This window comes from Megalops cyprinoides, chromosome 3, assembly GCF_013368585.1.
Source record: "Megalops cyprinoides isolate fMegCyp1 chromosome 3, fMegCyp1.pri, whole genome shotgun sequence".
In the NCBI taxonomy this organism is placed as follows: domain Eukaryota; kingdom Metazoa; phylum Chordata; class Actinopteri; order Elopiformes; family Megalopidae; genus Megalops; species Megalops cyprinoides.
This window is the reverse complement of record NC_050585.1, coordinates 19464441-19488023: the sequence shown is the minus strand read 5'-3', so window position 1 is coordinate 19488023 and position 23583 is coordinate 19464441. Positions and strand designations below refer to the sequence as shown.

Sequence of the window (23583 nt, the reverse complement as noted above, 5' to 3'; positions counted from 1 at the left end):
AATGGAGGAGTTCTGCATGTTTTTTATGTGAATATTGTTTGAATGCTCTTCTGTCTCAAGGCACACAATATCAAACATTATGTATGTCCTTCAGCATACAGATAAAGATTAGCCAGAGTGACTGGCTAAAGCGCATTCGGGTTAGGCTGAACCGTTAGTGCTGCTATGAGGTGTATGTTTTAATGTCAGACCTCTTTTTATGTTGCATACTTCCTTAGCAGATGCCCTTGTCCAGAGCAAACTCTGCATGTTTGCTTTTTACATGTTTCCTCTTATACAGCTAGATATTTACTGAGGCAGTTCAAGTTCAAGCACCGTACTCAAGCACACAATAACAGCACCCCTCTCAGGAGTGGAACGTGCGACCTAAAGTTTCCTTTAACCATCATGTGTTTTGCAAGTGTTTTTTTTTTTTTACCTACAGAAATCTTTACAAGTACTTTCTGCACATGGGCGGAGCTATCATTTATTTACTCACTTGTCCCTGTTTGTCCACCCAACACATGCAGGGCCTGCTCTGTGAGTCTGGCCAATCTAGTGGCCTTTCTCTGGGACTCATAGCCACAGTTTGTCCACACAGAGCAGGGGAAAGAGGGATATTCCTGTGATCTCTCATTATTAGGGACAGGGAGGCCATGTGTGTGTGTGTGTGTGTGTGTGTGTGTTAAATATGCAAGAAGATTAAATGGGTTTAACTCTGCGTCTGGCATACAAATTCCAATCACATAACATATCCCTCCATTTTCTATGGAATGTAAAAAAAAAGAGAGATGGAGAGCTCCGCCTCCTCCCCCACCTGACCCTGTGAGGACTGTGTCCTTAATCCCAGCCTCACTCTTTCCTGTGTGGTTTTTTTTTTTTTTCTCTCAGCATCAGAGGGCTTATGTTTTGAACGGAATATTTGACTTGCTTTTGTTATGATTATTTTTGTCGCTGCTCTTGTATATTTTCATCTTCCCCATTGCTGCTGCTCATTATTGTTATTACTGTTATTATTATTATTATTATTACATTGTAAAGAGCCATGACTGTAGGCTATAAATGATGCTGTGTATAACTTTGTTGGTGGTGCTGTACCTGGCACTGTCATTGCTGGTTGCTTCTAACAGGACTGTGTCAGTGTACAAAGTTACCTACTCTGAGGTTACACATATATAATGATATGAACCATATGGCATACACGTCATTAGAAATCCATCATTATTTTTAATGACAGATGACATGATTCGCAATTTTTTCTGGGTTTCTGTAGTATTAATATATGCTGATGTTTTAATGCATGCCAGTAATGTATTCATAGCTATTATAGTATGCCATCTTAGGACTGACATCTGTAAACATAACAACAACATTGCTAATGTATTACTGTCTTGTGAACTTGCTGAGCTTACAATGGCACAGTACTTTCTTTGTATAGCAGGCATCCGTAACCAGGGTAATTCACCTTGCTTAACACCTAGTGACTGAACTCATATTGTGTATCCCATTAGTAACAAGGCACTTAACAACAACAAAGCAGTGAGTCAGGGTCAACCTTTGACCTCCAGCTCTGGAATCCAGTATCCTAGCAGAGTGTGCTGTCCAGTAGAGAACAAGCTTGTTTTGCCATTGTATTATCAGCTGTTCCTTCAGTTTTAACTCTGGGTAACCATAACCCCTAATCAGCCACTGGGGGATTGTTTTTAAGTGGTGCCACTGTGAGGGAAAATGCTTTTGCCTCAAATTTAGTAATTAAGGTTATGGTTATGCTTGATTATTGTGAGAATCTTCACCATTCAGGAGGTGAGATATACAGATGCGTACTCACTCACCTCTGCCCTCTTACTCTTTCTCTCACTCTCCTCCTCTGTCTGTCTCTGTCTCTCCCTCTCTCAGTCTCCCTCCTTCTCTCTCTTTCAATCTGTTCTTTTCTGTTCCAGTGGGTGGGTGGGGGTATAGGGGTTTTTGTTTGTGGTTTTTGTTTTCCTCCAAATGAAGCGTGTCTGTGATGTGATGTCCCAATAAAGTGGGGTGAAAACTCAAACTCTCTCCCTCTTCCTCCCCCTCCCTTAGTGCACAGCGAGGATGTGGGCTCGACGCGGCTGTACTTTGTGAACGCCTCCTTGCAGAGGGTGACGTTCTCCAGCTCGGTGGGGGTGTCCCTGCCCTGCCCAGCAGGGGGTGCCCCCAGCGCCATCCTGCGCTGGTACCTGGCCACCGGCGACGACATCTATGACGTCCCGCACATCCGCCACGTGCACGCCAACGGGACGCTGCAGCTCTACCCCTTCTCCCCCTCCGCCTTCAACAGCTTCATCCATGACAACGACTACTTCTGCACCGCCGAGAACCAGGCCGGCAAGATCCGTAGCCCCAACATCCGTGTCAAGGCCGGTGAGTGACCGGGAATCGCCACACGTTCTGTGTCAAAACAGTCCCTAAGTAGCTTTCCCATCAGAGTTTCACTGGTCAGGGCGCTCTGAAAGCCTCCAACAGAGCATAGTGTTGGGGAGTGGGGGGTGGTGGTCAGTGAGAGGCCAGGAGAGTTGTGAGGGGAGGGAGCATAGCTGCCTAATCTGTCGCTAAATGTTGGTAGATTAATAGAATAAGCCATATGCCATGATGTCATTGCATCATGTTGTCAGTGCCCATCCTGACTTCATTTGCCTGTACATCTGTCTGTCCTTTTATTATACATGTTTGGCTTGACAGACTCTCTTACCCAAAGTGACCTATATATCTAACACATCAAACATTTCACCCCAGTTCAGTTTAAGAAACTTGCTCAAGGGTACAGGTTATGTTCCGTATTCCTGGCTATTGTTGAACCCTCTCCTTTACATTATGCAGACAGTACAGACCTTGAGAAAGGGGAAGGGAGGGCCACAGGAGTCAAAAGGGGTGAGGTGGTTACGTTAGAGGTGCGACGAAACAGTGACGAGAACCAGGAGCTCAGTCACGGCCTCCATGTTGGCAACCTGGATCATGAGGAGCTCTGGAGTGGAGTGGCTGCCCAGAGCACCTGGCAGCGCCCCCCTCAGCCCCACCCCCACGGCCTCGTTGTGTAAAAATCCGGCAGCAGACAGACGCACCAGTCGGAGACAGTTGGCAAGGCTGACCCATGGCGCCGTGCCAAGGTCGGCGCGACGGGCTGGGGGAGACCGGTGGACCGCAACCTGTGCAATACAGGGATGAGGGAGAGGGCGCGTGGCCGTGCCAGCCCCTGCCCAGACTGCTCCCGCACCTCCCATCGGCCCGTCTCCATCTGTGCCCAAGAAGGACACGCGCTTCGTGGCAGGGCTGAGGGATTCTCCCTGCCCACTGTGCCCCTTGCTCAGGGGGAGGAGTGGTGCATTCCAAAAGGGCGAGGCGAGCACTGAGCTCTGCTCCAAACGCCCGTTGTAACTAACAGTAAAGCATAAAGCTGGACCCAGCCCTCGATGTGGATCGCCTCCTTTCCTGTCCCACTTCCTGTCCCTCTTTAACTTCCTGTCTCACAGCATGTTGATGTCACAGTAATACAAGTGCGTGCATACCTGTAGAAGGATGCGTGCTTAAGACGATCCCTGAATGACCCACTCACGTTCGGGTTTTTTCATCTTTGTCTCTTCCTCCTCTCTTCTCCTCTCCTCTCCACCCCTCCCCCTCCCTCATTCCTCTCTCTCTCTCTCACATCAGGAGAAACACCCCCGCCCCCCGCTACCGTGCGCTGCCAACATCTGTTTTCATATTCTGCCCCACAACACTGACGAACATTAATACTCATACTAATACCAGCGGCGAGCTCGGGATTAAAAGGGCGACTCTGCCCGCCACAGCAGCCGCCCCGCTCATCCCTCCCTCCCCCTTCCATCCATTCGTCCCCATGTTCTGCTCTGAGAGGCGCGGATCGGCAGTTCGGAAAACTCTCAAGGCCTGGGATCTCCAGCCACAAGTCACCGCGCCATCCGCTACAGAACTGGTGAACCCTCTGTTTTCGCATTCCGAGCTGACGGCCTTCCTTGTTCGGGTCCAGTTAGTTATCCGATCCTCATTACTGCGTGAAGATCCAGTTAAATTGTGCCCTTAAGCCCGCTCTGGCTGCGCGCTGGAATCCGAGACGGTTCTGTCTGAGCCTGTCACTCTCCGTTCACATGCACACTGGGCAATTTGCATCTGTCAGTCAGATGTCGGTGGGGTGAGCTTGAATTAGCTCTCTGTGTATCTTTGTGTCCATCTACCTGTCGATCCAGTTCTCCACCTAGTAATTTGTGTCCGTTGGTTTAGTCTCGCTTCCTGCAGCGCGAGTGATTGTGCGCCTCTGTGTTTTGCATACAAATCTGACTAACTGTTTTAAGCAACCCTTTGTCCACCATTTGCTGCTACACGTTAATTGTGTTGTTGTTCCAGTGCAGTTAATGAGTACCTCCTTCTTCTTTCCCTATTATGATGTCAGTTCTCTGTCTATCAGCGAGCAGGCGTTTGGGAAGAGGAAAACGTTACGATTTTCAGTGTGTTAGCCAACAGATTATCTGGCAGTAATCTCCCTGCCTTCAGCCATTGCTACACCTCTTGAGGTGTTGGATGTTCTTAAATTAACCGGAGGGTTGCCAGCTCTCGCACTCATGCTTTGAGGCCCATTCTCACGGTCTCACTCTCAGCTGATAAAACTCACGCTCTCAGGACCAGGCGCATGGCAGTGCAAAATTCAGAGCAGCTTTGATTGTTTTGGCCCACTTCTGTAGTTATTATCTGCTTTTCTAGATGATACATGAACTGCTCACATAACACAGAGATGAATGGATCCATCCTTGAAAAACAGAGCTTGTGTGGGAGAAAAATAAGAAGTGATATGATTGGCTCTGACATTAGATCATCTTCTTTCCGCCAACCACGGTGCTTTTTCAACCAATTATAGTAGCCATTAAAGCTGTTTGTGAGAGTAAGATTTTGGGTTAGTGTTAACTAGCTAGCTAGTCAGACATAACTTTTTAGAGATTAAAAGTTCACTAGATTTTTTCCTCCTGTACCACTTAAGAAGTTACTGAAGCACACAACAATAGGTCTTATTTTAGGTTGCATTTAGTTTTATTAGCAGGAGACATTTACCTCAGACAAATATAGCTAGCGAGCTAGCAACCAAGTTGGTCAACAAATATTAGTGTCAGATCAGAGAATTGATTGTTAATCTTCTAAGTTTTACTGAAATTTTACTCTGCAGAAAGGTGTCAACATTGTTAATTGATGTGAAAGATCATTGATCGAGACACAGCTGTTCTTTGTTGTAAAGTCACAGAAATCCTGTGTATGTACTTATTTCAGGCAAATTTATTTACTATGCTTGCAAATGAAAAAAAAAGTTTCAATAAGCCAGAGCAAGTCAAAAATAAATGTCTACTTTTGACAGTCATTGGATGGGGAGAAATAAATTTGAATGTAACAGATATATCAAAAGAACTTTTTTCTGTACCTCATTTTTGATATCAGTTTATCTTTAATACTAATCATAATAATAATCATGATAATAGGCCTAATTAAAAGGGTCACACTGCTGCTTTCAGTAGCTGAACCTCATCAATGCTGTCAGATGTGTCAGATCTTACACCGCCCAAAGAATGCAAGTTTTTAAATTACACACGCCTTTCAACTTGACCAAATGTATGTTTTAAAGTATACAATTTGACTTTTGAGTCATAACATTATAAAATATGTCATCTTTATCAATAGTCTGTGCTCCAGAGTACACTTCATGCCATTATAATGGAATATTTTAATACTGTCCAACGATGAATTGATACATGCCTCTCAGGGATTTCCTTTGCGAGTCAGGGCAGTTATCCTTTTCTGACTTCCATCGTATCTGATTCACATCCAGGCTTAGTGATAGTGATAGTCATATCTGAATCACCTTACATAAAAGTCAATAATGGTAAGTATGCTCAAAGCTCAAAATAATAAAAAAGACGCTGCCTAAATTTCATTACAAATACTGCTGCGCATGCATCAGACGGTCAACTCTATGACTGGTACTGAGTAACCGCCCCTCCCCCTCAACAAAAACGCACGTGCTTTCAAGAAAAAAAGTGAACTCTTTCTGATTTTTGTATTATTTTGACGAGAAGAGACAGAGATATGAGCATATGTGGACGTTATTTTTCTCAACTGTCGTGGCATTTTCTCTGAGGCCGTACAGTAGGTGATTGGTACAGAAAGGCAGAATACAAAAGTATGACGTACGTTTTTCTTTTTTGTCATATTTGCGTGTAATAACTCTTTGCGTCGCCGGTGTGTTTATAACAGAGGTCACAACGAAAACAAAGCTTTGATTTTTGGAGACATTTGAACAAAATTGGCCTGTAGATTTTTACGTAAAACTTCAGTGGGAACAACTGAATGGTTTAGGGAACTTTAGTACCCCATTCATATACGTGAAACGCGCTGTCCTTTACCTTTAAACCACATCCTTTAGTGTTCAGAAATTAATTGGAAGGTCCTCGGGACAGAAATCGATATGTGGTCTTTACTTAAACCATAAACACTTTTAACTAATAGATTGAACTATTCATTCATGCTCCCGTTTATTTATTCAGTCTACCCCCCTCCATTGTGTTATGAATAAGTAAATATGGTTTTGGGTTTCTCTGTGGTGAATTATTTTGATGACAGTGATACAGGACTCTCGTCGCTGTAACCAGAGAGCCGATGTTTTAGCACGGTTTCTTAGCAACCAGCGAATATAGACAAGCACCTAATGATAATTCTAATGACTACGTGCAAATCCAGAGGGGAGTGTAATGTATGCATAAACAGTAATCTTTATGTGCCTCACAAGAAATATAATTGTGTCTTTATGAATTTGTCTACAGTCATTTTATAACCACAAGTATTTACCTCAGCTATTTTATAATGGAAATGCAAATAAATAAATAAATAAATAAATAAATAAATAATAAAACTCTGGGTGTGGATGACCATGATGCCAGTTGAAGAGCACTGGTGATATGTTTTCATAACTGAATGGGGCTGCATGAATGTTCTCAAAGCAAACAAAAGAGAATATATACATACACACACTATTGTTACACTATTGTTTTATATAAAACATAATTGCTCATATATGGTTACAATTCTCTACTGATCGTGTATTTAAGCTATTCTTCGTATAATAATAATAATAATAATATAACAACATTTTATTAAATACAAAAAAATATATATACGAGGTTAAGAGCACTTGCTAAAATCGAGGCTTTTTTGCTTCACGTACGGGGCCAGTGCTGGTGTAGATACTGACAGAAGCCCAAGAAGACCATTGAGGAATGTGAACAATCTATTTCATCCGAAGACGCGTGTTTCTGACAACGGTGGCGTTAGCAGGGTCAATCGGTTAGCAAATGTAGGCTTGAATAAACAGGCTGAGATAGACTCGATTGAGATTAAAACTTTGTCGCTATAAACAAAAATTTAGCTTCTTGTCATACGTAACTGAGTGCAGTGATTTACAAGAACATTTGGTAATTACTTACACTATTTAAACAGCAAAGTTTGTGTAAACCCCGAAAAAGAAAAATCTATAAAAACGCTTGGGTTTAACTATGTCGTGACCTTGTCGTGTTTAGCGCATTTCTTCCGCTTCATACTCAAGTTCTGTAAGGTTGCGACTTCACAATTGTTGTCAAGGACGTTGGTGTTTTGGTTTTGTTGGAGAACTGTCGCCTGGCACAGAGCGTTATTAATGGCCAGGGAAATATGCCTTCAGGCTTGGCGATAATTATTGCGCTGGCGCGTGCGTGTAACTCGTCTTTCTTGATTAAACCGTTGAGACAAAATGTCTTTGGAGCGAAACGAAGATTGCATCGCAAATGAATCAAATTGCTATGCCATGGAGCCGCCCCACAAGCCCCTTTTATCTTCATCGGTCGACATTGTAATCACATTTGCGTCGTCATGTTGCAGACTATCTGCTTTGGTTGCCTCTGCGATGCTCCCTCAAGACTATTGAAATCAGTGTAATTAAAACGGTAAAGTAAGTCCATTAAGTTAAAAAAATATGAATGACCTAGCTATGAAATGACATCGCAATTTAGAGACAGGAAGTTTTGTGGCTAATACTTACTGTCATTGTTTTGGCTCACTTATGTATTCTCTTTTCCCCCCTTTATTTCCCCTTATGTCGTATTATACATTTTATACGTCCGGAGTGCGGGGCTCTGGTTGTCAGGTGCAGGGAACGTTCTTTTAACAGCAGCAAATGTTTATGACAGCTGGGGAGGGAGCGCGCGCTCGGCCACTCAGCGCTGTCTGCTAACATCGCCAGGGTGATTTGTAAAAAGGGCATTGCACTCCTCTTTGTCCCCCCCCCCCCGTCCTTGCCCTTTCTTTCGTCGTTTTGCTTGTAGAGATTTTACCATAACCTATTATGTCGGTTACTTTTTAAGCCTCAACAACGAAGATGAATGTTCTAAAAGACACCCTTGGCACAGGTGGCCCTATGAGAAGCGCCTTATTGTTATATCTTACAGCTTGTCTGTGACCAGCAAGGTCTCATACACTTTCAGGCAACACTCCCAGTGTTTTTCACTAAAACTTAAAATAATTGATAAAAGGTGTTACTGGTAAAAACCTCCAAAAAGGACTAGTACACAACAACAGTAATGGAGCAGGAGTTCTAAGATGAAAAAATCAGTAATGACAGAACGTGTATAGAACATTTATTCCAGCAGTTAGCAGGAATAGGTGAAATAAGCATTCACATCACGTGGAATATCGCATGGTGTTCAAACAACAGGGTTTTGTTCTTTTTACCCATTCCTGTGTTACCATCTTGAATAAATACCTAAGCATGCTTTTCATCCATGGATTATTTGCTGGGGGTTGAAAGACCTCCAGAATCTGTAATTGTGCACTGAAATCTGTCATTGAAAGGGAAGGTGAGGGTTGACCTCTGACCTCTCCATCTGCAGTGTTCAGGGAGCCCTACACTGTGCGCGTGGCGGACCAGCGTTCCATGCGGGGCAACGTGGCTGTCTTCAAGTGCCTCATACCGGCTGCCGTGCAGGAGTACGTCAGCGTGGTGTCCTGGGAGAAGGACACTGTCTCCATTTCACCAGGTAAGATGCTCCCTGGACTTTGGGGCAGGAGTGTGAAAGGATGGAGGGAAGGGTTGTGTGGGATGGATGTAGGGGTGCTGTCAATCGTTTTTTTTTTTTTTTGTTTTGCTGTTTCTGTGAAAGAAATTAAGTGTGACCCATCGCTGCAACAGACAATGATATTGGAGCCATGGCTGTTAAACCATCAGGCTGTCAGACAGCAAGGCTATTGGTGGCCTGTGATGGTCAGAGTTTTGGAGTGGCCCTCAGTCCACCTGTTAGAGTGTCATAGTGTCACTATGCCAGGAGTACGGTGTCAGTCACACAATCAGTCTGTCAGTCTGAGTTCACCCTCATCTGCCTTTAGCTGTGTGTGTGGGGGGCTGTGAGGCTGTCACTGCAGATGTGTGGTCAGGTGTCACCTGGGCTTCCAATGAAAGCTGGTTAATCGAGTTTGGCCAATCAGCAAATAGTAGAGCATTAACCTTCATGTCTGCAGAAAAGACAACAGACAACAGAAGAGAGACCACAATGCTGAAGACAGTATAGCCTAGTGATTGTGAAGTGTGCTAATTTTTTTTTTTGGGGTGGGGGGGAGCATCATTAGTAAATCATTGGATAAATGGTAAATAATTGTTGATCACATTCAGGATGTGAGGTGCTTGTGGTTGCAGTAGTCAATATGTTTATCAGGGTCAGAGCAACTCTTACTACAGTGTGTGAACCAGAGCTGAGGCGATTCAGTTAAGCCAAGGCAAGTTTGAGTGTGTGCGTATGTGTGTGTGTGGTTCACTGCTCTATAAAAATCAATGAGCCCTGGACCTCTTTAGGTAGATCATAGCGGTTGACGTTGCCAGCTCTTGTGGTAAGTCCCGCCGGCCGATCTGTCTGGGTAGCGGTGGTGTTCTCCGCCTTAACGATATGAACACTTATTGATCCAAGCCGCTGTGTGTGTGAGCGAGAAAGAGAGAGGAAAAAGTGTGTGTGTGTTTTCTCAGGTTATTGATCGAGGCTGCTCAGGGAATCCCCCTGTTGCTTGTCACTGTGCCGTCTGTAGGATGCAGCAGATCCAGGTCAGAGAGACTGCAGGCTGGTGACCAGAGGGTAGTCCAGTCGGCCAAATGGAGATTTGTAAATGGCTTTGGATAAAAGATTCTGTTCTTGTTAAATGTGGTTATGGGTGTGAACGACAGCTATGATGGGAATAATGATCATGTTTGCTGTTGCCTGTAAGCGCTTCTTCTTGAAAGCATCTTTACATGCCAGGAGCTAATGCATATTTGAACCCATGAATGGAACCTGTTTTAATGGTGCTCTGGTCTGAGTGAGGCTTTAAACACCAGTAGGTTTGGAACAGCTAAGCTGATTTCCTCTCCCGGTGTTTGATATTTAGGGGGGGATTGTGCATGTGGGTATTGCTAAGAGGATCAGGGCTATGCTTGGGTTAGTGTTGGATTTGGAGGTGAGATTAGAGGCCTTCTCCTTTCCCTACTGGCCCTGCAGCCAGCATCTGTGTGTCGGACTCCCCTTGGTGATCACAGCTGCACCCAGGGGGGTCACTGCATCTCCAAAACCCTGCTTTCCTTCCTCTTGCCTCCCTCTGTGCCTGTATCCCTCCCACCATCCTTCCTCTCCATCTTTCAAATATCTGCCACATAAACATGCAATAATGGCCGCAGCGTGTGTGTGGCATCAGGGTGATGCTGACATGTTGCTGCGGTGTCACGGTGATGTTGCAGGAGTTGTGTTTTTTTAGATGATCATGTCGGCATGGTCTGTCTGTACTGAAGACCCCTTCACTTTCCCTCTCTTCTACAACCTCCCCCACTCCACACACACAGCAACAGTCAAGAAAACATAGGAAAAGAAATCAACCAGTCGAAAGAATTAAGCAGAAACAGTGCAGTCTCTGTCTCTGTCTCTCAAACCAATTCAGTTCAATTCATTTGTGCTTTGTTAGCTGGATGAACTAAAGCAGTGTTACCTGCATTTGTAAAGCATTCGTATACAGTACAATGCAGACTGTTACTACAAACACAGAGCAGTATAGACACCAAACATATTTGGACGGATACCATATATGTAAAATAATAAAATATTTTTAACAATAAGCTGTCTGCTTCTCTCTCACACACACACACCACATCTCTCCTTCTCTCTCCCTGTCTATCTCTCCCTCCCTCTCTCAGTTTGCAGTAGCTGAAATGTCCATGGAGACTGCAGCCTTCATTAGAAGCAGTGCAGCTCATTAGGACATGCAGAATATGCTGCCCTGAAGGCATGGAGCCAGTTGGCCCCTTCCTTTTCCTCATGTGCGGCGGCACTTTCTCTGCCTCCTCCTCTCTGATGCCTCACTGGCCCTCTGTATGTTTCCTAGCACTCGCATCCCGCACTGGAACTTTCTGTCCCTCTCCCTCCTGCTCCTGCTTGTGCTCTCTAAAATTCAATAAGTTATTGAACTGTGTGTTCATTTTCATTTATTTACCTTTTTTTTAATGTACACCACCTTTCCCTCCCTTGCGTGCATTGGTACTCTTCAGGGGTGTTCATTCCTGCCCAGATGTACATAGTCGTTGCTTGTAACAGAGTGACTGTTTGATTCTGGAAGGAGGCGGGTTATGGGGGTGTGGGAATGTAGCGAGTCACCTACACGTTGCTCTGTAGTGCAGTTGCCATCGAACTGTTCCGCGCGTGTGAGTGTGGCCGCTTGTTGAAGATGTGCTGATGTTCTAGAGAGACTGGTTGAGAAAGAGAGAGAGCGAGAGAGAGAGTGTGCACTTGTTTTGAGTGTTCACTTTGTGCCAGATATTGATGAGTTTCTGTTGCCTTAATAGCACATTAGATGTGAATTCTTTGGAAAGTGAGAGTGTTTCAGACTGACTGAGCTGCAAGTGTCTGTGCATGTTGTTATTGGCATTTAATAAAGGTGTGCACAGATGCTGGGTAGTGCTGTTTGATGCGCACCACTGCAGTGTCCTTAATATGAATGAGGAGGTTTGTTTGAGCGTGAATCCATATGGAGATGTGTGTGTGTGTGTGTGTGTGTGTGTGTGTGTGTGTGTGTATGTGTACGTACATGTGTGTGTGTTCTGTCTCTGGAAGGCTTGGGCAGTTTTTGCCCAGATGAAAAGGTCATTTGAAAAGGGTGCATATGAAATCATGACACAGATGAAGATGGATGCATAAATATGTTGGAATAAGATTATATCACCATGCTTGTGTCAGCATAATGGTGTCAGAGCTGTGTGCGGATCTTGTTGGAGTAGCAGTGAGTGTCAGTTTGTTAGTATCCATTTCCTCGTCATCTCACAGTGCAAAACAGTGTGAATTTGATCTCATCTCCATAGCAACGGCGCTGAGAATGAGGAAGGTGTGAGGACGTGACACTGTGATTTTTATTAGTATTAATCTGTTATGCCCTACTCTCATCACACACACACACACACACACAGAAGCATGCGTACCCAGCCCGCACATACACGTACAAGAATTGGGAATGACACATCATTTCCAATACACCAAGGACCATTGACTTGGAGTTATTGACATTTATATGTATACTTTAAATACTTTAATACTGTCACATAAGCGTTTAACTATAGATAGCAGGGAATGGAGTCAAAAGTATTTGGATTTAAAAGTATACCACCTAGAGTCCATGTTACTTAGATTTACGGATGTAGTCCTGTCTCGAAGTTGGCTCTTACGCGGCCTCACTTCACTCTCCTTAGAATCTAAACAAAGAAGAAGTTCAACTGAAATAAAAATGGCCCTCAGTCAGTCAGGTCCCAGCAGCACATTCTAAATGCAAATATAAATGCAAATGCTTGTAGTTTTGTGTGGGCAGCTGGAAATGTCAGCGTGTGAATGGAAACCCAGTGTGATCAAAAAGACTCATATAATAAAGACATATTTATTTCAGAAATAAGAAAGAAGTGTGTGCATTTAATGCAAATATATGTTCCTTTTCTCCTTTGTGTGTGCAGCAATGAAGCCCCATGTTATGAAATAGATAATAGATTGTCCAATGACTCAGGGCATGCTTCTTTCCTTAGCTCTTCTCTTTCCCTCTGTCTGTCTCTTCATATCTGCTTTTCATAGGTATTGCCTCTCTCTTTCTCTGTCTCGCTTTCACACACACACACACACACACACACATTGTGAGCAGTTCAGCGTGCATGAGTTAATGGCCCATGTGGGGGGTAGTCAGTGTGATCATGTCCTGACTTGCCCCACATACAGGTTAAAAGGTGTGAGACAACTCCCCCCACACACACCAGTACACACACACACACACACACACACACACACAGACTCCTCTTCACACACAGACTCTCTCTCACACACACACATTTATACACACATCAAAAGCAGCAGGGAACTCATCTGCAGTGTTTGATTCAATTAGTTTCATTGCTTTATTGGCATTACAAATACACAGTCATGCTGCAAAGTATGTGCACAAATTACAACTGGAACAATAGACAAAAGAGCATAATGTTCCCATGTGAAGCATTCATCTATCTGTTATATCAGTACTGATAGTAACAGGGAGGAAGAGCAGGAAAAGAAGCAAGGAGGAGAGAAGAGAAGGGGAGAGGGAGGGGTGAGTGTTTGTTTTGAGAGCTCTCTTAATCAGGCCTCATTATTCAAGCGTGCTGAGTACTGCAGCTCTGGCCACCGCCACCATTCTGTCACACCCAGCCTTGGCTACCTCCTACCTCCATCTCTCTATCTCACTGTCTCTCCTTCTCTCCAAAGCTCATCTCTCAGTCTCGCCTTCTCTCCGACTCTCATCTCTCCGCCTCGCCTTCTCTCCGACTCTCATCTCTCCGTCTCGCCTTCTCTCCATCCCTCCTTCTTTCTGTCTCTCGACATCTCAATCACTCCATTCCCCTGCCTCCCCTTCTTTCCAACTCTCAAATTCTCAGTCACTGCTTCTGTCTGTGTGTCCATCTCTCAGTCTCTCCATTTTTCCTTTCCTCTCCGTCTCTCCTTCTCTACATGTCTGTTGCAGTTGTGGGAGAGACGGAGAGAGGGATGGAGTGGAGAGGGCCGGTGATTAAACAGCGATGCAGCGTTCAACAACATGTAAGGGGGGAGAGAGAGAGAGAGAGAGAGAGAGAGAGAGAGAGAGAGAGAGAGAGAGAGAGAGAGAGAGAGAGAGAGAGAGGGAGTGTGTGTGTGAGCTGAGAGGAGGAAGAGATTTAAAGAACATACTGTACTAAATTATGCAGAGAGGGATGGAGAGATGTGTGCCATTGGGAAGAAATGGGGAGCTGAGAGTGCAGGGAGAGGCACATGGGGATGGGAGGGATGGAGGCCCACCGCCGGCTCTTAGAGACCGGTGTCACCAGGCCCTTGGGGACCGGAGAGGGGTTTGAGGATACGCTTTGTCGCCCTATTAAAGATGCATGTGTGTTTAGTGGTGTGCCCCTGACTTGCTCACTTTGGCGCCTGTCCCTCCATCAAAGGGCCGAATGATGGCGGCCATGGTACCCGCATCCTCACCGCTGCCAAAAAGGGAACTGGGCTGCTGCTCTTTATTTTATTAATGAGTGCTTATTGGCTGGCGTGCTTATTTATATAACCTCAGCTGCTTGTTTATCAGGCACCACTGGAGCAGACTGCTGCTTTGGGTTTGTATGATATGGGGTGGGACTGGGGGCAGGGGCGTGGTGGGTTACACCCTTATTTGAAGATTAGAATCAGGGTTGATATGCAGGAACAGAGGAGGAGAAAGGAAAGATCTGTGTGATCTTTTATTCCATTTAAATGACAGAAGGAAAAGGAATGCATATTAGATCACACTGGTAGCACAGTGTTTCCACTGCGATTCCATTCTGATTGGCCGGGGAGGGGGAATGTTGAGAAAACGAGAGCTGATTACTGGACGAGGCCCCTCCTCCTCCTCAGCTCTGCCTGTCTCTGGGAGAGGAGTGAGAGTGAGAGAGTGAGAGTGAGAGAGAGAGAGAGGGAGAGCTGTGGTAAAACACAGAGAAAGGGAGGGAAAGAGAGAGTTGTACAGACGGAGGGAGCCAGGAGTGACGAGTAGAGAGTGGAAGGGAGGAGGAGGAGAAAGAGAGTGAGAGGCACAAGTGAAAGAGGGAGAGAGAAAGAGAGATAGAGAGAATAAGAGAGGAGAGAGGGAGCGAGGTGCAGTGTGAGGGGAATTTCAATGACGCTCCAATCAGGCAGGCTGGCTCGTTAGCTCAGGGAAGATTTGCATACAGCGAAAGCGGAATTCATTTGGAGCTGAAAGGGGAAGATGGTGCAGCTTCCTCTTTCCTGGTTAATTCAGTGTGTGGCTGGCAGGGGGTTTGGCACGTGTGAATTCCCCTGCATTAGTTTTCTAACAGACATAGATCTCAACACAAATATCATTCCTGAGTCTATTCTGATCCCCCATAGTTGTGTGAATCCCTGACTGCAGGCATTGGGGCCTGGAGGACCCAAGGCCCACATTCAGTCTAACCAAACTGCTCTGTGTGCTTCACTTCCACTAGTGCATTTAAGCAAGCCCTGCAATTTTTTTGTTTCACGGCATTTTTTGTTCATTTTTGCAGTTGTCAAGCTCCATAATCTTATGTAAAAAAAGTGTAAAAAGTAACACTTGTTCTAAATCATCACTTGATGTCATGTGCTTTATGGGTAGAGCAGGCACAATGCGCTTTGATTAAACCTGCATCTAATTGTTAAAGCTGTTATCAGCCTCGGAGAATGCCATATCAGGATATCAGTCAAAGAGCAATCACGGCGACTGTAGTTGTCACAGTGTGACGATGGTAAAAATAAGTGTGATGTTTATAATGGGACGGCGAATGTGACGAACGAATGGAGGGAGTAGGCACTTAATAATGTGGAACGTGCGAGGAAGTGGAGTTGTCATAGGTAATAAGGGCTCCAGTGGACGTGTTGTTATAATTATCCTGGTGATTATTGGTGTGATTCTAATGCTCTCTGACGGCTGCAATGGCAGCAGTAGGCTCTGATGGAATTCATGCAAGGAGCAAGGTGTAACAGAGAGAGAGGGCTGTTTGTGTGTGTGTGTGTGCGTGTATGCAAGTGTGAGCACGTGTGTGTTTGTGCATATCTTTATGAGCACATCAGTGTGTGTGCCTGCATATATGTGTGTGTGTGTGTGTGTGTGCCTGCTATGTGTGTGGGTGTGTCTGTGCATTAATATGAGTATGTGTATGTGAGCGTGTGCATCTGCATTCACATCTCTGTGTGTATCTGCATGTGTGCTTGTGTAGGAGTTTGTGTTTTGGGGGCTAGGCTGAGCCCCCAATCATTTGGAGCTGTTCATTTTGATGGGTTAATGTTAATATGAATTGAAATTCATCTACCAATTATGGACTGCTTTACCTGGTACCCTGGGGCAGAGGGCCACCAGCCCTCTGTTGTTAAACATGCTGTCTGATTGGTCTGATTTGTTTTTGGAGAGGTGGGGTAATTCCTAACCTCAGCATCCTGTCCTCTGAACCTGTTGTCGGCTTGTGTGTGCACATGTGTGTGACAGAGAGTATACCTGAGAGGCATACTTTCTTACCCTGAATTGAACCGAACTGAACTCAGCTGAATTGAGTTGAACTGAATTGAATTATATGAGATGGAGGAAAGAAGAGGTTGGTAGATGGATAGAAGGCATACTTCAGTGAAATCCTTTCAGTTGAAGCTGCTGTTTTGTCCTGTCAGAAGTCTATTTGAATCTTCACAGCGTGTGCGCGCCCCTAAGCAGAACAACAACAGCCCTGAGTGTCTGTGGATCAAGTCAAAACCTTGTTTATTGACGAAGAGGACGCCAGCACATTGTGAAGCACTGACAGATTGTGCTGGTCACATTATGAGAGAAATTATTTTTGGCGTCATTGTTATTGTTGTTATTGTTATCACCATGATTATCATCCTTCCAGTCTACTTTGAGTTTGCTGTGTTTTGCCCCTTCACTCCATCTCTCTCTCTCAGTTAATTCCCATTCAAATCAGTTCTTGTGGCTTGCCTGCGCTATGAATTGCCAAAGCATTTAAATAATAAAAATGTGATCAATAAAATTTGACAACCATAATAATAATAATGATCCTAAATATTAATAATTCATACAATAACTCTCTCTTTCTCAGAGCAGAGGGAGAGATGAGGCTTCTTTCTCTCTCTGTCTCTTTCTTTCCTTCTGTTCATTGACAGCATTCTCTAAGCCTTCTCTTTCTTTCTCTCCCCCTGTTCATTGACAGCAATTTCTAAGCCCTGATTGACTGCTGTTGAGAAGGATGGCTTCTCAATGTGTAATTAATGGCTAATCAATGGTCACGCTGTAATATATTGAGGGCCAGGGGACCAAGAGGCCTTTAATCTGGCTGGTCTGCACAAAGCCCTCTGAAAGCGTGCAATAGTCTGCAGACACGCTCAGTCAATAGTCTGTCAATAGTCTTTCTGTCCAGGGTCTGAATTCACAGTACAGCTATGGATGACATCTAAGAAGGAAAAAATACTGTCTGAAAATGAACACAAACGCTATTTTGTTCTTGATCGAATTGTGTCTTGAGTAGATCATTTACTGGCCCGACGGTCTCAGAGTACAGGACGGGGCTGTGAGCAAGCAAGCTAGGAGAGGTTAATGGATTGAAATGCACCTTTGTAGTAAGTTTATGCTGTACAGTGTGTGTGTGGCACAGAACACTGTGTGTCTGTGTGTTTCTGCTTCTTTGCTGTTAGGAGACAGTATAAGTGCCACCCACTCCCTCCAGCCCCAGCCTCCAAATCCTTAGACCTATTCTCTTTGTCTCATTAAACACACACACACACACACACACACACTTATTTTTTTATTATTTCTCTCCTCAACCCCAAAAGATCCCACCTGATATATTTTGATCTGGGAATTTTCTTTTCTTTTTGTCTTTCATCTTTTCTTCTCTCTTCTGTCTACCCTCCAGAATTCCTATGCCCCCCCTCCCCCCTGACACACACATACTGACACACCAACACACGCACACACACTCTGTGCTGAGTGTGTGTTTCTGCCTCTGTCTCCATGTGTCTTTGTCTTTTGCTCTGATTCCAAAGATCCAAAAGAGCCTCTGGCAATGCTGAGTTTTTTTTTTCCTCTTTTGTATTTTTTGGGTGGGTGGGCAGGGTAGAAATAATATTTTCTTGAGCATTGTGTTGCACCCTGGGAGGCCAGCATTTTGTTTTTCTGTATTTTTTAATTTATCATGACCATTTTCTTGCTTTTGGAGTTGGTACTTCAAAGACCCTCATGGGTGTCCCACATGGTTCTGTCCCTGGACCCATCTCTCCTGTGCTGTGCTGTGCACTAGTCTTCATCACTGCTCTGACAGTTATCAAATATACCATGGAAATTGTGTTGCTTTTTTGTCTGCCATTTTAACAAGTGCAGATTTTATGCTGTGACTGGCAGATACTGAAGTATTTTCTCTCATTTCTATGGCAGGAGATGTTAGTGTGTGTTGAGGCTTTATAACCATAAAAACTCAAAAGTTTGCTGACTTGTAGGATGGTGTATAGATAATACTATAGGTAATGTAGAAAATACAGTACAGTAGTTAAAAATACAGGAACAAACCAGCACATAACCAAAACACTATAAATAGTGCACTGTACACATGATATGTGCAAAGTTAGATTGACAGAAAAAGGATTATGACAGAACATTTATAACTGTTAGCTTAAAAGAAGGTACTGAGATGAGACTAGTTGATTTCAGTCTCTTCTATGGTTTGTTCCAGTCTCTAGGTGCAGCAAATGGAATGAATTGTGTCCAAAGACTATGTGGGCTTTGGGAGACCCTAACGTTATGCTAGGGAGATAAGTATGTAACAGATATTTCGGATAGGGGAAGTTAGACCTACAAGTGTTACATATAAGCAAGAGCCACAGTGTGTGAAGATGGTCAGTTCACTGCAGAGTAGAATATATGATGGTGATTATTGTAAGGAGCGCCAGTTACAAATGTGACTGCAGAGCGTCAAGTGTGCCTGTCCCCATACTCTAAAGTGGAGAGAACATCGTCTGCACTAAGCTGTGCGTATCTGTTCCTTTACGGTTGTTGTTATCAGAACTCCCAGGAAGGTCCTGTCTGCTATATGAAAAGCAGTCAGTAAAAATGCAAAAGAGGGAAAGAGGGAGAAGAGTTGCTTGATGGGGTTACCTTGGGAGACGAAGGGGACAGAGGAATTGGAAGCAAGTGTGTTATTTTCTGTTGTTGAATGCTGCCTGCTCTTCTATACGTATTCCTCAGGGACCTCAGAGTCCTTACCTGGTTCTGCTTTAAAACACTCCTGACAAAATGGCATTCACACACACACACACTCATGCACGCATGCACGCACAGACATAATCATCATCATCTGTTAATCATCTAGAAGTCTGTAGAATTGTTTCTCAGTCTGGATTTGTATCATAAATATGCCATAATATTATATAATTATAAGTTATATATTAATATATTATAATATGTCATTATATTATAACATTTAAATGTCAGACTAAATGATCAGTCCAATAGTATCTCACCTGGGATTTGAACCCCAAACCCTCTGATGCAGTGTCCTGTACACCTCTACTTTTCAACTGCTGCTTCTCTTCCACTCTTCTCTCTCTCTTTCTCCTTCCTTATCTGTTCCTCTTTATCTCTCCATACCCTCCCTCCTCTTTGCCCACCTCCTTTTATGTCTGTGTGCTCAGAGGTTTGTCTTTTTCTCCACATACTGTGCTCTCTTTCTCTCTCTCTCTCTGCCTGACAAGAGCTTTCCTTGTTTATTTATTTGAATAGAACACAGACTTACATTTATTCCATCTCCCTCTCCTGCTGAATCTCTCTATTTGTCTCTTTCTCTCTCTCTCTTTCTCTTTCTCTCTATCCATCTCTCTCTGACCATCACTGACTTCCTTGTCCTGACTCCCTTCCACCCTAGTGTGAAGTGGTCAATGCACACACACACACACACACACACACACACACACACACACACACACACATTCACCCTCAGCTGTGGCATTCTGGTCGGAGAGGAAGAACAGAATGCAGGGATGCCCACCCCCCTTCTGGACTGCCTCCCTTTCATAAACATGCTACATTAACAGCCGCACTGCTGCCACTTCATTAAACAGACACAGAGAGAGGGAGGGAGAGAGGGAGGGAGGGAGCCAGCAGAAGAAAGAGGTGAACACTGATGCTGTCGATATGCCCATCTCAGAGAGCACAAACGCTTACAGATAATCAGCACAGATAGACTCACAGCCAGCTGTCCCCGTGTGAGTCCTGTCACTTGTAGTGACAGGCCCTCAGCCTGAATGTGCTTATAGTGTTTTATGTATGTTCTGTTTAAGTATCACTTTCATTTTTAATACCTTTTAGGTTGCCTCTGTATTCTGTTCCTGGTAGGGGTGGGCAAACATATGCATATATAGTATATAGTGTGTGTGCCTGTGTGTGTGTGTGTGTGTGTGTGTGTGTGTGTGTGTGTGTGTGTATGTGGGTATTTGTACGTGTGTGGGTGTATGTATATATGTGTGTGTGTGTGTGTGTATGTGGGTATGTGTACGCGCGTGTGTGTGTGTGTGTGTGTGTGTGTGTGTGTGTGTGTATATGTGGGTATGTTTACGTGTGTGGGTGTGTGTGTGAGATGTACATGTATATTTATCCAGCAGGATAGACACGCTGTGTCCTCAACCTCTCAGTGCTATTTCTCACCCTGATCCTTTAAGTCATGTCAGCTCACTGTTGTGGATCAGTGACTTTCTCCTCCTCTCTCTCTCTCTCTCTCTGGCTGCATTGCCACACAGGCCTTGCCTTCAGTATCTCAATAAGTGTCTCCATCCTCTCTCCCCCTTCCCTCCTTCCCTGTCTCCTTTCTCATGTCTCTCTTCCTCCTCCCAGTGTGTGTTTCACGTGGAACCAGTCAGTGTTCTGGCACCAGCTGCTCTGCCCCGTCCTTGAAGGACTGGTGGGAGATGGGAGAGACGCTGGCGTCAGTGGCAACTTGTGGCCACATTCATCTTCATTAACCTCATTTGTGTGTGTGTGTGTGTGTTGCATCCACACCACTAATTGTTCAGTTCTTCCTCCCCTGCTCTGCTCTGTCAGCTGAAAATACTCAGTACCCTGTAACGCACTCTCCTTATCACTCCAAAACTGCAGCAGTGGCGTATTGATCTCTCCTGGAAGGAGGCATCTATGGCAGAGCTGTGATGCCTAGAACCTGGAGGTAGGAGGAAAGGAAGAGAGGGGGGGAGAGAGAGAGAAAGGGAGAGAGGGAGGGAGAGACAGAGAGAAGGAGGGAGAGAGAGACAGAGGTGGAGAGAGGAAGGGAGATAGATGCAGAGGGAAGGAGGGACAGAGAAAGGAAGAGAGGAGAGAGACAGAGAGAGACCATAGGAGAGGGCAGTGGGGCAAGAACAGCCCCGGGAACTGGCAGATGGCGTCCGATATTCTTCCGCTCCAGAGAGACAGAGTGAGAGAGAGAGAGACACACACACACACGCAGATAGATACATGCACACACAAACAGGATATAAACACAACTGCTGTGTATTATGGGTGTGTCATACCATCTGCTTGTCAGGGTTACAGGAAATGATTCTGTACCACACGGCATGTCTGACTGGACAAGGTAAAGGGGGACCCCCCCTTTTCTTACCTCTTGTCTTCCTCTCCACTTTATAGCCCCCTTTCACCCAGCGAGGAGCTGAACCCAACCCCAGACAGGAGTCATTACAACAAGTCTGTCAATCTGTAAGGGTGAAATATTAGCAAGTAGACCCTTGGGACGAGATAAGAGAATCCTCATGAGCACCTGAAGTGAGGCCACCTGTAGACTTGGTGTTATAGTCCTGTGGTATGCTACCTGTATTCTGTGTTAGTCTCTAGTGAGGTATGTTTAGCTTTGCCAGTCTGTGCTTTCCTGCAGTTTGTTTATATGTCTTGTATTGTGTTGCTGTTTCATAGTACGCTGCACAGAGCTATACTTAATTATGGCAGCTGTTTTGAATCATATGGCACTTTGTGCAATGTGGGGGTCAATATGGTGCCATTAGTGTGCTGGGCCCCCTCTGTTCAAACCCCCCCCCACACCCCCCCCCCCTGTTTAATCTGAATCTGTGTGTTCACTATAGTGTAAGCGCTGCGTATAGATCACTGAAGCCTCAGTGCAGCACTGTACAGTACAGTGTGTTGTTTGCTACGGTGCAAGTGAAGTGTGTTTATCTATTCTGTGTTTGAGTGTAGCTCATAATTCAGACTCAGTCATGCACACGCATAACATGGAAACAGTTGTACACAAATGGATCTGAAATAAGGTCACAAACATGTAGACACACCACACATCCACTTAAAGCAGGCCGCGCGCAAACACCTGAACCTACGCTCTCTAGCACAAACCAGTACATGCAGGCATGCATGCACTGCTGCGAATTAAAGTCAGAATGCCAAGCTGACACGGCACGCCAGGATGGTCTCGGCCATGGAACGTTGAGCTCAAAGCCACTGTTCGGCCACAGGGATGCACAAAGATGCATTTCATCACACTTTTGTCTTGCTCTCTCATTATCTCATTATAATTATGTGTGTATGTATATACATATATAAAAATAGGGTTGTACTAGAGCCTTTCTGTAAGTTTTTTTTTATATATTGTTTCAGTAGAGTGTGCATGTATGTACATGTGTGTGTATGTGCAATTTTGCAGTGTATGTGCATTTTGTACAGGACACAGAAGAATATTTCAGGTATTTCAATTTGTGCGCATTCAAGTTTTTTCCACTATTGCATTTAGGAAATCCTCAACATTTGTGTGAGTGTTTGAAGAGCCATTTCAGTGGCATAGTCATGAAATCCATTTCAGCTGATTGTGAGCTTTTTCCTTTGTTTACAAGGTTGGAGTATTTTAGTGATGTGCAGCAGCTCTTTTTTGGGTGGTGGGGGGGGGGGGTGGTATGTTTCTGTGCAGATCATTTTAGAAGTGTGTGTGTGTGTGTCTGTGTGTGATTAAGAGTGAGTGATGTTTGAGGTGGAACCCTACAGCGCTGGCCTGCATTTCTCTGGGCTACATGCATTCTGTTGATCTGTGCAGATGTGCACACTCATGCATAGTTTGGTATGTATTAGATGGTGGTTTACTCGAGTGGCCATGCAGTGGAGTGTGTGTGTTTATGTGAATGTAGGTCAGACGTGTGACAGACGGGCACCGAGGGTAAGGATCAGCTGATGTTCACTCTGAACAGAACAACGAACACCGTGTCCCCTCAACACACACGAGACTGCACACGCAACACATGCCACGGCCGACCTCCACGGCACGGAGTCCACTGCCCCCACGTAACATCACGCAGCGCTGCACACGCAACTGCACACAGCACTGCACACGCAGTGCGCTTCAACACAACGTCACACAAGACAGCACAGCTGATACTAAATACTAAACAATACTACACTTGCAACAGCCAGCATAAGACTGCACAGGCAGAAGCCCACAGCTCCTGAACACTACGCAGAACTCCCTGCACTACCCCTACA

The 23583-nt window shown here is 44.8% G+C and overlaps 1 protein-coding gene across 1 annotated transcript in view; it reads left to right on the top strand.

Moving 5' to 3' along the window:
- LOC118774663 (Down syndrome cell adhesion molecule-like protein 1 homolog) overlaps positions 1–23583 on the top strand; it is a 94744-nt gene that overhangs the window by 10910 nt on the left and 60251 nt on the right. The window contains exons 2-3 of the mRNA XM_036524059.1: positions 2053–2373; positions 8922–9068. Of these exons, the coding sequence (XP_036379952.1) occupies positions 2053–2373; positions 8922–9068 (468 nt within the window). The remainder of the gene's footprint in view (positions 1–2052; positions 2374–8921; positions 9069–23583) is intronic.